We start from the raw sequence: 14,238 nt of genomic DNA on the forward strand, positions 1-14,238 counted from the left end.
CTAATGAGAGATGTCCATGGACTAATGTGCAAGATTTAATGTGGTAGGACACCTAACAAAATTGGCAATAAAGTGTGTGTGGGGAAATTCTAACATGAACAAAATTGGTATCATGACATGGCTTATTCAAAGTTTGTGTGAGACATTGAAAATATTTGGTATCGCTTCTTACCAGATTCCTTTGGTTAAGTATTAGTGATACACAGATAGCAGGAAATGGTTCACTCTTACATAGCTTTTAAAAATAAAATAAATCCTGAATCCTGGGTTATTATTACTTATAAGTAGGTTCAAGCTGGGTTTTTTTTTAAGTCTATCATGATGTAAATATCTCTGCTGGATAGCAGTAATTCTCCTGAAAAGGGTATTTTCCTTTCAGTTGCTAAAACAAAAGTAAGTGCATTTCAGATTTAATTTCCTGGATTGGGTGGGGGTTCTTTTTGTTTGGTTTTAGTTTTGTTTTCTTGTTTTGGGGTTAGTTTGGTTTTTTTTTTCTTTTTCTGAAAGATAAGACATCTATTTGAATACGGCTTTATATATATTGAAATTATTTCTTGGTTGATATGCATTAATTACAATTGTTTCTTCTTTTCTGATTTCTTACTTTTGGTCCATATGAGGAAATTGGCTTTTAAATTTATGTTTGCTTGGAATTAATTTGCTTGTGTCACTAAAAACCAAGGAATTATGTCAAGTCATGTCGTGCATCTTAAACTCCTGTACAATTATTTACTCATTACACATAGCTAGAAGTCACTTATTTGTTTTATTTCAGCATTTCATTAAATGTAAAGTCTTTTTTATTACTAGAGACATGAGGATTTCTGGAAAATAGGAATTAGGTGTATAATTCATTTTTAAAGATAGGGAAAAGGCATCAAAATACTTCACATTTACTTTTTGTCTTACTTCTATTGCTGGTGTATTTGTTATGATTTCATTCTGATGAAGACTCCTGTCTAAAAATGCAAACTTTTTTGTAATTAATATAATTAAAATAGAATTTAGAACTGCAGACATTTCAGTATCTTTTAATAAGGCTTTACAATTTCCCCTTATTGCAATTTGAAAATTATTCACAGGTCAATTTACTCATTTGCAAGTGAAATTTTTCATAAAACACATCAATCAATGTTTTAGTTATTATAGAAGTCCCTAAATAAATCCTACAGGAAATAATGTTTGGGTGAGCAATTATAGTTAAATTAGAGGAAGTTTTTTTTAGGAATTACAGGAATACAACAACCTGTGCTGTTTTAAAGCAACCAGATTTGTAGGGAAATTTCCTGAGAATTATTAGAAGATTGTTCTATATATTTAGTATTCTGATAGATGGAAAAGAACAACACTTGAAGAAAAATAAATAATAAAAATGCAGTACTGTGATTTACATATAAGATTACAATACTCTTTCAGCTTACAGAAGCAGTGGTTAAATTTATTTCCTAGTTTCCTTTTACTTCACGGTTATATTTTAACCTGTCTTCACAGGATAAAAAGCCACCTCAGGTTTATTTAAGAGGCCAAAGTTGGGAATATGTGAGAATTTCTGTTCTGCCACCACAGACTAGAGGGAGATACATGTTATAGGTGTTTGCTGATAGGTTGTGATCAGCACAATACTGACAGTGAAAGAGAAAACACAGAGATCTAAACAACCTGAGCTGATACGGCACCTCTGCCCCATTCTATTGTCATGTAAAAAATGAATTGACATATTTTAAACTACATTTGAAAATTCAAGTTTTGAATTTCACAACATTCAAAACCTAAGTCTGCTTAAGTCAAGAGAGGCAAATGGTATATCTAAATAGTACTTCGGGTTGACTGGCAACAGATCTCCCTTGACAAAGCTGTTCTTCCTCTTAATGCAGATGTACAGAATTGTTTTGTGAGTAAAAGATGTCTTCTTTTCTTTTCTTTCTTCATAACTGTAAAACTCACATTTTTTACAGATCTATGATGGCAAAGACAACACTGCTCACCTGCTGGGAGCATATACTGGGGCATCATTAAGAGGCCTGACACTAAGTAGCACTTCAAATCATTTATGGCTGGAATTTAACTCAGACATGGAGGGCACTGATGAAGGTTTTCAGCTCGTGTATACCAGTAAGTATTTAAGTAGAAATAGATTTATACTTTTAAAGGAATGAAAAATCTTCACTCATAAGATGAAAATTCAGTTAAATTACAATTATGGAAGAAATTATCAACAAATTACTTATCAAAATACTATACTTTCATTGCTGTACCTCACAAAAACCCAGAACACATAGCATACTGAAAGCTGGCTTTGACATTTCATCTGGTACATAAATTGCTGTCATTTTTCTAGAGGGGTATTTTTCAATTTTGGAGAACATAAGAAAAAACAGGGTAAGTTTAAGTTAATTGTTTTAGCATAGAAAATATTGAAGTATGTGAGTAGTTTAAAAGATGCAACCAAAAAGCATTGCTTCATGAAGATAAGTCATAAGTAAGGAAATTCTCCTTCTTAAGACTTGTTGCCGCCACTTGTGGCGTGGCGTCCCGGGTCGAGGATGGCTCGGTGGCAGCACCTTTGCCACACGGACCAAGCACACGCCCACACCGATGTGGTGGACGGTGACATGGCGTTTATTGACGGTTCCACGGGGTCATTCATAACGGGGGTTAACGGTCAGGTAACGGTAAAAGGGGAGAGGTTCCACCTGAGTGTAACATCGCGACATCTTGAGCGTAACATCACGATATCTTCCCACAGACTAATCTCTGATATTTACTTTGCTTTTGTTTCTGACCTTGGATTATTGTTTAGAACTAAAATGATTAAGAAAAGTTCCTAACAAAAACCTATATATGGACTTCAACTATGAAGATGAGGAGAGGAAAAATATTTCTGATATCCAGCTTAGAGGGTATACAGAAGAAGCCATATGCATCTACTTTACCAAGTGTCTGTTTCTGAAAATTGTAGCACATGACTATTGACATGTTGTGTATATGACTTTTTTATTGTACAATTTTTTTGCTATCACTGAATTATTATGTAGAGCTAATTTTTTTCAAGCAGGACAGTGTTATGAGGTAATTCTGTAATGCAGCTATTAACATATTTTCTTTTTCCTTGTGCTCAAATCATTCATTTTTCACCTGTTCAAAAATTGTTCATTTAAGGACTCAATATAATGTTTTTAAAAGTAATTCTAATAAAAAATAGCATAATTCTTGCAGTATGAAAGGAAAATACTTCAAGATAATAAAAGAATATGTAATTATTTTTTAGATGAAAGTAGCATAATTATATTCTGTAATAGCATGTGATAGAATAGGACTGTACCCAGTGATTAAGGATAGAATGTTCAGTGCTGTGTTGCTATATAAGTGTCAAGGAATTTAATTTTTCATATTTTTATAGGTAGAACCAAACCCAGCACTTGAACCTTATCAATAGCCTTTCCTGTCTTTTGAGACATTCATATTAGAGTACACTTTCCTAGCTTGAAGAATTCTTAGCCTGAAGAGTGATGAATCTTCTTTTGTTGATAGTGGTAGAATTTAAAGAAAAAATGAAGTCCAGAAGAAGGTAGCAGAGATGATCAAAAAGGCCTGGAACACCTCTCCTATGAAGAAAGGCTAAGAGATTTAGGGGTCTTCAGCCTGGAAGCTCTGGGGAGACTTTTTAGGATCTTCCAGTGCCTAAAGAGAGCCTACAAGAAAGATAGGGAGAGACTCTTTAAAAGGACATGTGATAACAGGCTGAGGGGTACTGGCCTTAAATGGGAAGAGGGCACATTTAGATTGGATACAAGGAAGTGCTCAGTCTGAGCACTGGGTGGATCCATAAACCAGGAGAGATGGTGCAGACCTCCCAGTCAGAGCTGCAGCCTGTGCTCTGAGAAGTGTCCACCATTCTGCCTTGACGGTCACGTTGGATGAGCACCACAAAACCAGGGCCCCTTTGCTGAGTTACGAGGAGTTCAAGTCTCTCTACCAGGGCCAGGGAAGCTTCACCCTTCAGAAAGGTGTTCTCCCTGTGTGCTGTCCCACACAAACTGCCCCACCAGGCCCTGGCTGAGGCACCACACCCTCTGCCTGCTCTGGTCACACCCAGTTAATGCAGCAAAATACTGCTAACTCCTGTGGTTAGGCAGTGGAGGTACACGGCCACCCTCAACAGGGTGATCAGTTAAAAAGTTGACTTTGGTTCTGTGTCTGTAAGAAGGCTGTCCAGAAATGAGGATATATCAGGGATCAAGGCAGATTTGCACTTCTTTTCACAGCGTGGATAGAAGTTTTCTTAGAAGAGAGGTAGTTTTAACTGGTCAATATGTGTCCAGACCAGCATTATCAAAAATGGTTCTTCCTCTGGGACTCACGTTAATGTCTTTCAGAGCTTTTGCAGCACACACTGTACTAACAAACAATAGTTTAGGAATGAGAAAAATTCAGCTCAGAGGTTGTGGAGGCTGAGACATGTTCAGTCACACATGAAATGAACTGAAGGAAGAACCACAAAGATACATTTGATATACTTTTGTTTTGTTTTGTTTCCTTTTTTCCTGAGCAGCCTTATCCAACATTTACAATCCATTTACAAGTATTTTGCCTGTAAAATAAAATAAAGATTTTTTTTCAATAAAGAATAGTAATGCACCGTCTGAGGAGAGATTGTGAAGGGCTACCAGCTGTTGACCTGATGGACAGATACTGTGTGAATGATTTGTTAAACAAAGTAGACATGAAAATCCCTTTATTTCCTCCCATATTACCTAGTATAGGAACAGCAATCTCATACAAAGGCTCTATTTTTTTGCCTATAAACATTCTAAGCCACATGGTATTGATAAAACTATTTGATTAAAAACAAAGTAAGATTTCAAGTTGCTTCTCAGTTAATAACAAAATACTTGGTTTGGAATAGAAAATTTTTCTCCTAAATTGCAGCTTATTTTTCCCTATAAGTTAGCATACCTCCCTGTTTCCATGTAATGCGTTGTTATTTTGTTTTCTTCTTGCTTCGAGTCTCTTAAGTCTCAAAAATGTCCAAGTTGTTAGGCTTGAGTTCTCTCTATCATCATTTTCATTGATTCCTACATTACGAACTGATGAACAAAAAATTAGCATAGAGATTGATGAAAAATAGCAGTTTTTCTTTGCTGCCACAGCAGCTATTGTGCTGCTGTTGTTACAATGCAAAATAATGAGAAATCTGCTGTTGTTTTGTTTATGAAACTTTAAATATCTATTGACAAGTAAGTGGACAGTCCCTTTAGCTTCTAGTTTATAATTCATCATAAAATTTAAAAACTGATTGATCTTGATAATGATTTTTTTCTGTCTTTAATTGAACTCTTAGGAAAATTGAATTTATGACACAGCTTGGTCATGCTCTGGGAAAGGTTTATAGGCAGTTATCCTACTTAAAATGCTTAATAACAGAGAAGAAATCCTAAAGATGTTGTTATATGTAGTTTGAAAATGATTGATTTCCACTGAAAATCAGAAAATCTGAATTTCTTTCATGTATTTATCTGTTTGATTCTGTAAATACATTTTATTTCTCACACAGGTTTTGAGCTGTCACATTGTGAGGACCCTGGTGTGCCACAGTTTGGATATAAAATTAGTGACCAAGGTCATTTTGCTGGGAGTACTATAATTTATGGATGCAATCCAGGTTACACACTCCATGGAAGTAGCCTTCTGAAGTGTATGACTGGGGAAAGAAGGGCGTGGGACTATCCTTTACCATCATGCATTGGTATTACACTCTTCTATTTTTTTTTTTGCCTCTTTACTTGTTTTTTGAATGCAAGAAAGAAAAAATATTGTAAGGATTGTTATATCTATGTAAAATCTTATGTGTATGATCTGATCTAATCTGATATGTGTAGAGATCTATTTACACAGGCCCTTATATTTCTCTCTACAGGTATCTCACCTAAGCCTTTCTAGGTTAAAAATAGATAGCAATTCTTAAACATTTGTGCATATGGGAAGTCCTAATACATGCAAATCTAGTTAATGTCAGAAAATAATCAACATAAAATGTTTAGTTAGAAAGACATTGTAAAACTAGTATTTTTTACTTATATATAAATATCAATGAGCTAGAAAAATCTCTTATATTTATGTGAAATAGATTACATAAAATAAAACAAGATATGAAGAGATATAAAGTTTTTTTGTGTTTTGTCATTCCTGTTTCTTTACAATATTACTATAACTTCATAAGTTTTGCAGCTATCTACAGGCTCAGTTATCCCCATGGGGGAGTGATAAGAAGACAAGAGTTAAATATTATTGTAGCTTTCTTTTTCATCTTTATTTAGAGGAAATTTGGATTGGTAAGTAGGTGAAGCAAGGGGTGAAATGTTTATATGTTGTTTTTTAATATTATGGCATATGGCCAATTTAATTGTGTAACCTGTTCAACAAAAGAGTAAATGTATAAATTGATTGCTCAGATGATTAGCTTTAAGATCATTCCATAATGCTTTTTATTAGCTGAATGTGGAGGACGGTTTAAAGGAGAGTCATCAGGAAGAATCTTGTCTCCTGGCTATCCTTTTCCCTATGACAACAATCTGCGCTGCATGTGGGTGATTGAAGTAGACCCAGGAAATATTGTCAGGTACTGAAAATGAATCCTAAAATTTAGACTTGTGGGTTTTTTGGGTTTTTTTCTTCACTATAATCAAATCTTAGAGCCATAATAACCAAATCACTCTCTAGAGTGAAGGAAAAAAAAGGGATTATGGGTGAAAAACTTAAGATGCAGATCACAGGTTTTGGCATTTTAGGTTTGGGTTGAAACTGTTAATTTTTAATAAGCATTATCCAAAGACTGAGCTTTAAAATTGGTTATAATTTTGTGAAATGCAGGAGGCAGAAGAACTCTTTAGTGAAAGACTACATTAAAAAAAACCCACAAAACAACAAAACAACACAACCTGCATTTTCATAGCTCTTTTTAGTTAATTAGTTTTGATGGGAATGTGATATATAATACTGTTTTAGAAAAACTGAAACTAAAACTCTCTTCTGAAAAGATTGTGTAGATACTTATAGATTATTTGAATGGCTAAAGTAATATCTTTATGGTGGACAAATTCAAATATTCTAAGTTTTATTTTTCTTTCAAATTTATTTTTGTATTGGGCTGTCATGCATTCAAAGATAAATGTGTGAAACATTATAAAAATTGCCCTTCGGAGTTAAATTTTATTTGTTGTTTTTCTGTTGCTTGTTTAGTTTTGTTGTTAAAGTTATATTTTTGAGTAATATTAAAGCTGACAATAAAATCATTATGTTTTTTCAGCCTCCAATTTCTTGCTTTTGATACTGAGGCGTCCCATGACATTCTTCGAGTTTGGGATGGTCCGCCTGAGAATGAGATGTTGCTCAAAGAAATTAGTGGCTCCCTTATTCCTGAAGGCATTCACAGTACACTCAACATAGTAACTATCCAGTTTGACACAGATTTTTATATCAGTAAATCTGGATTTGCCATACAGTTTTCAAGTAAGTTGATTAATTTAATTTTTAATTTATTATAAGATGAATTCACTCACAGATAATTATCATGCTCGAAACACTTGAAATCAGTGACTACATTTCTGATGTTTTAAGGGAAAGAATTGGCATAGACTTGAAGATTTGTTGTAAAGCTATATTTTTATCTTAAAGAAAGAAACAAACAAAAATAAAATCTCATGTTCTTTGCTAGTGTTGGTTTTCAAGGGCAGCTGGCGCAGTGCAAGAATGCTTATAACTATTATTAGTGTTTTTCACAAAGGAGGTCAAGTAGGCATGTTAAAATCTTCATCCTTTTCTAATCAGTAAGAGTTTCTGCTTTCAGAGATATCTGTGGTGAGTTTTCATTTCTTTTGTGATTGTATGGGATGAAACAGGAAAGAGCTCCACAGGAACAGCAATGTCCTTCTCCCTTTTGCCTTCTAGTGCTATATCATCTTATTACAGGCAGCAGGATGACAAATCTAAGCAGTTGCCTAACTGTTATTAAATCCCTTTAGACATTTTATTGCTGAAACAGAAGAAATCATTGAGCCAGGTCCATTTTGACCTTCTTTTTCCTCGGGTCAGTGAAATTTATATATATTTTTTCAAGATTAGCAAAGACTAGTCTAATATAATTTTGTGTAGTGGTAGCAACATTTCTAACATGGGTTGACACAGAGACTCAATGTTAACACTGTTTACCTCATTGTGCTTCCTGTGCTTGATAGTTGTATTAGCCCTTGTATTAGCCCTACTCTTATTCTTTCAAAATGTGTATGACAAATACATGTATGTGCATACAGTAATTTAAAGGAAGAATGAATTATGTAAATGAGAGTACAAAGTGAAAGATATTTTATTTGTAGTGACAGCGTGCTTCTGCTCCATCAGCTTATTTTTGAAGCTGTGAATAGAGGTTTTAATCCTTTAGCTCCAAGGTATTTTTGCCATTTTACTACCCTCCCCTCTTCCAGACCCTGTTTGAGAGATTCTCACATGTGTGTTTCTGTTCTCAGACATGCTTTTATATTTAATGTTGAAGCCAGAGAGGGAGAGCATTATGCACGGGATTTATTTAGGCAGTCATTAAAGCTGAGTGGAAAAATAGATTGATGCAGAATAATAATGAAGTTACAAGGAAAAATGGATAGTACATGGGAGTAAAGTTATAAAACAGCTCCTGATGCAAGTTGCATTGATTTATGTGAAAAGAAGGTTTAGAAATTTATCTGATAGGCTTTTTATTTGTTTCTCCATGCTGTTGCAGTCTGTTGAGTTCTAATGACACTAAAGAAACCGTGAAGTTTTATTGCCTCAGCATTTCTCTTTGTCTTTAATCCAGATTCTCAAAATCAAAGTGATCCTTCTCAAACTGTTGATGTGGCACGGTTTGGGTGTATATTCTCAGTAGAATAACAGAGGTTTTTTGTTTTGTTTTGTTTTTTCCCCTAAGTAAAGATTTTAAAGTAACGTGCAAATAGCTACACAACCTGAATAACACTATTGCTCTATGGACATATTATCTCACTAACCAATAAAGAAAAATATTTGAGGAGATGGAGGAAAGAGAAGGACAATTCTTTGCAACTTTGTTCCAAGTATTCATGTACTTTCTTTGAGTATATAATATTGTCTGAGTAAAACAGATGGTGTCTTTATACTCTAGCTACACTGTAATTAACCAACAGAAAGCTCACACAAGGGAGGTATCTGCTTTTACTTTCCTCTTGCTATTTCATGACGTAAGACTATTTAACTGGATTATTGGCCCTTTTACCTCAAGAGGAATGTTATTCAATGACAACAGATATTTTATGTTCAAACTCATTTAAGACTTTGAATGCTTTATTTTCTTCTCTATTATGTTCTTACCCTTCAAAGAAAAATGTGTTTCCAAAAATGGGTTAAGCCTTCCTATTAGCTCCTTACAGTTTTTTATTTCATTTTATCAATGGTTCTTACACAATTTTGCATCTGTCATTTAATGAGCAAAAATTATCACCACTGATAATGTGGTATAATTTATATTTGACTCCTCTATAAGCCATCCAATATAATCAGAAAAATAATTTTTGTCTGGAGATACAAAAGGCAGGTGAGATAGCATCTTTCACCAAATTAAAGGGTGGATGGAAAAACCTAAAGATGAAATGTTATATAAAAAGTAGAAAGAAAGTTATATTTAATTAGTATTATGTATTACAGCAGGTAATATTAGAATTGTTTCTTTCTAGGGCTGCCCAAAGCAATCCTTTAAAAGTCCTGGAAATTGTTATTAATTTTTTAAAATTTAGAGGATCCAAAGGGAAAAAGTTTCACAATGAGATTTTTCTTGCCCATTATGTCAATTAGTCTATTTTTTTTCTTTTTGTTAGCTTGCCTTTTTGTGGAGGAACTAAACCCCAAAAGGTTGTTTGTATCTGCAATAGTAGACCTATTTTGATGGGTTAAACATTCATAATCTCTTTCTGTAAGAAAATAATCACAGAATCATTGAATGGTCTGGGTTGGAAGGGACCTTAAAGACCATCCAGTTCCAACCCTCCAAGCCTCTTGCCATGGGCAGGGACACCTTTCCCCAGAGCAGGTTTCTCTGAGCTCCATCCAGCCTGGCCTGGTGAACGCTGCCAGTTGTGGGTCACCCCCAACTTCTCTGGGCAGCCTGTTCCAGTGCCTCACCATGCTCATAGTAAAGAAATTCTTCCTAATATGTAATGTAGACCTACTCTGTTTCAGTTTGACCCTTGTCCTGCCACTCCATGCCCTGGTAAAAAGTCTCTCTCTGTGTTTCATGTAGGCTTCCTTCATGACAGTTGTACTGGAAGTCCACAACTAGGACTCCCTGCAACCTTCTCTTTTCCCGACAGAGCAATCCCAATTCTCTCAGCCTTTCCTCACAGGGGAGGTGTCTTAACTCTCTAATCATCTTGGTGGCCTCCTCTGGACTCACTCCAATAGGCTCATGTCCTTTCTGTGCTGGGGACCACGAAGCTGGATGCAATACTCCAGCTGGGGTCTCACAAGCTCAGAGTAGAGGGGTAAGAAATTATTTATTTTATGCTGAAATAAGGAATACTGGAGATTTTTTTTATGGTTGACAAGTATAAATTTTTAAATTTAACAAAATTGTGCATAACTCTCAGAGGAAGAAATAAAAATGGTGAATTTCAGATGAAATAAGGGAACTCAGCCTGATTGTTCTTCTCTATTTTCCACCAGTTATCTAGGGCTAGTGAAAGTATACAGCTTCTTTTACACATCTAATGTAAACAAAGAAATTAATCACTTCATGTCATCACTAGGCATAGCAGAATTTTGTGTGTCTTTATGTCTTTCATTTTCGTATTGGACCTCTGCAAATGACCACAACAGTATCTCTTAATTAAACATTACAGCTTTTCAGTTTCTGCAGTCTTCTTTGAGACTTCAATGAAGTAACATGATAGAAAGCAGAGCCCACAAATCCTGAAAATCAAAGTAGCAAAAGATGTATAATAAAGCAGAATATTTCAAAAACTTTGTATATATCTGTAAAAGGAAAATAAGAACCTCTGGTGATTCAACAGTAAGACAAAAATATGAGGATTTTGGAACATGTCTAAATGGCATGTGAATGCCTATGTAGCTATAGAACAGATGCCAGAGGTCTAACCTTAAAGAAGTGTGAAAAGTTGACAACAGGCCAGAAGCAATATGCAAACAGGAAATACCTGTTACAGTATATTTTCTCTCAGCTGACAGAGACAGAGCATGGGGAGCCCAGTACATATTGGAAAAACACCAATAAAATCAGCAGTAATTTTTTTTTTGAACTGTAATTTCTGCACAAAATAGAAAATTAACCTTCAAGACAAGTGAAGGAGAAAGTGAAGGGAGCAATCATGTATTTGCCAGAGACATGAGCTGTATTTCTCAGGGTCAGAGCAAAATATTAGGCACAGTGAAACATTTTCATCAGTTGATATCACTTCATTTTACCAAGATGAAAGTAGTACCTGTGAAAAAAGAAAGAGAACTGAAAGTAGTTGAGTAAGAACACTAAAATGTAAAACATTTGCTGATAAAAATTGTGTGCATGTTTAAAATAATATTTTTAATCACTTTAATATGTCTGAAGTGTGTAATATTAAATCAGATCCCAATGAAGTTAATCAGATCCTTTCCACAGATTTCAATGGCCTTTGATTCTGGTATTACAGGAAAGTTTTCTCTCTGCTAACTTTAACATTTCAGGTGCCATTTAGCTTTCATGCAGAAAGGAAGGATCTGTATTCATCTTTAGTATGCCATTATTTCCCACTAATAGCTGCACTACTGAATCACTCAGCATTACAGAATACATTCTGCTCAGATCTCAGAGTGCAGACACATTTCTGACTAATTAAGCATCACACAGGATAGAGCATTTTTTGAGCATTATAAGTCAGTCACTGCAGAACTAAACTGTAAATATTTTTTGAGTTTTAGGAGGATTTTGTAAATAGATGCTCTAGCAGTATCTCTTATATGACAGGATATGCCTTAAAATGCTTGGATTTACTGTTGAACTGCAGCTAGCTGTTCCTCCTTATTTTAAGACTGGATGAATAGCCCTTTGGAATTACTTGCCTCTATATACTATAGAAAAAGCCTAGAACCCTTGAGGCAGATACCTGCTTGCATGGCTAAGTCTGACAATATTAATTTCCAGTCTAGAATTATAATGCATCATATTGCTTACATTGATTACTGTGATGATTAAATGCTTGCAAGTCAACTTTCTATATATATGATTTATAACCACAATGTCTTCTGAATGTTTTGTGTTCAATTTTTTTCTTTTATTTATTTTTTCTTTTATTGTTTTTGGTTGTTTTCATTGTTTTGTTGTTTTTTGGTGGGATTTCTTTTGTTCAAAGACAGACCTATTAGCCACATTCATATTTAGGAAGATTCTTTTGATGATGAACACCTTCCTGTATTTCTATTTTTTTTTCTTTTTTTCAGTTTTCCAGTAACAAAGATCTCTACTTCTGATATATTTACCCTGAAGGTGATTTGCACATGCATATAGGGAATTTTACAGGTTTCTTTCTCAGAATGCTGTTTCCTACCACTGCTGGTATAGGGATCATTTCCTGATATAACTTTTTCATTTTTCTGAAGTCACTAACATAGGGTTTATTTTTCCTTGTGTCTGCTCCATAGCAGAAAGAAATATTAATCTAAAAATTTTAATCTAAAAATTAATCTAAAAATTTTAATCTAAAATATTTTCACACTCTGGTTTGCTGATATCTTTCAACTTTGAGCAGAATCCTTTGGATTTATGGATTTCAGGAGCACTGCTTTCCTATCGGAAATATCTGTGGATGTCCACACTTGTAAATTTAGCTCAGTGGATTTGTTTTAGGTTTGTAGGAGGTGGTATTGGTGTGTGTTTTCTTGTTTAGTTTGGGGACTTTTTTTGTTTGATTTTGGGGGTGGGTTTGCTTTGTTTTTAGCATCAAGAGGCTTAAAAAGAAAGAAACCATTTAATAGATTTGTTTCCTTCGATTGGCTGTTACCTTTCTTTTAAGAAACAGATATTAGTAAAAGGAGTGACCATTTATGTCTTTCAATGACAAAGATTTAATTCCTATCACAAGTTTTTAAGTTTGCAATAACTTAGTAGCTGTCATCTCTCACTTCAGTATCATAGATGGTATGTGCATTTTATGCAGGCAAATAGTATGAGTTAATGCTTCCATGTAAAATGCCTTGGTAATGACTTGTAGCTAGAGAGACCTGGAGTTATAGTATTAATAAGTGAAAGCTGAAAGGAAATATCAAAAGAAATTGGTGACTTATAATTACAAGTATTTTTAACATTATAAATAAACAAATCCTTCTCTCCACCATGTCGCCATAAAAGTAACATCTTTTAATTATATTTGAGATTGAAATTCCTGATTTTTAAACCCCACACAGTATAGTTTGTCCAAACTCTTTTGACTTGTATGAACAGAAAGTCTACTCACCTGTCCTAAATTTACATACGTAAAGTTGACTTTGTCTGACTTGTGACATGGCATTTCAGAGAGATCAAGCTGATAGGGTTCCAAATTTCAAATGTTGTGTGTCTCAGACTAATATTTTAATTTCGTATTTTAATTTTATATGTAGAAAAGCTATTCTTTAAATCTGAAAAATCTGATGCTATGTTTTCTGTAAAAGAGTAATAAAATTGAACACTCTGCTTTAAGTTTCTGGATAAAATTTTCAGTTCCAATGGGTTATTTTAATTGCAGAAGAAGTCCATTACAAATAGTTGTAATTGTGTATACAGCAAAGTAAATTTGGAAGTGCAAAACTATTCTTGTGTGGTTCTTAATATTATAAATAAAATTACTTTTCTGTTTCAGAAAAGGTTCTCTACCTTCCTTATATTTTTTTCCTTTGGTTAATTCAATATCTTTCATTGAAATCTAAGTCAACTATTGAACAAAATAGAGCACCAGGTATCAAAATATTTATGTAATAATACAAATCCTTGAAATTATTTCAACTAAGACACTTTGAAGATTTAATTAATACCATGTATTGTATTTTCTCTTTCGTATTAGTCACTAAAAATTTGTCAAAAGTATGCAGGTTATGCTATTTTGTGTACCAGGTAATTTCCTAATATTTAGGTGTGACACCAATAGAAAAGCGTTACAATTTGGTGTATATTCACATACACAAGTGTATGATTTTAGTCAAAGTATCAAA

General features: G+C 34.1%; 1 protein-coding gene across 3 annotated transcripts in view; it reads left to right on the forward strand.

The window, feature by feature from the left end:
- Positions 1-14,238, forward strand: part of CSMD3 (CUB and Sushi multiple domains 3) — a 592,443-nt gene that overhangs the window by 388,001 nt on the left and 190,204 nt on the right. For all 3 annotated transcript variants that reach the window (XM_071421704.1, XM_071421705.1, XM_071421706.1), the window contains 4 exons: positions 1,956-2,112; positions 5,555-5,746; positions 6,493-6,619; positions 7,307-7,509. In XM_071421704.1, coding sequence (XP_071277805.1) covers positions 1,956-2,112; positions 5,555-5,746; positions 6,493-6,619; positions 7,307-7,509 — 679 coding nt within the window. The remainder of the gene's footprint in view (positions 1-1,955; positions 2,113-5,554; positions 5,747-6,492; positions 6,620-7,306; positions 7,510-14,238) is intronic.

This window comes from Agelaius tricolor, unplaced genomic scaffold, assembly GCF_023055355.1.
Source record: "Agelaius tricolor isolate 1412-34295 unplaced genomic scaffold, bAgeTri1.0.p SCAF_2, whole genome shotgun sequence".
NCBI classification, from domain to species: domain Eukaryota; kingdom Metazoa; phylum Chordata; class Aves; order Passeriformes; family Icteridae; genus Agelaius; species Agelaius tricolor.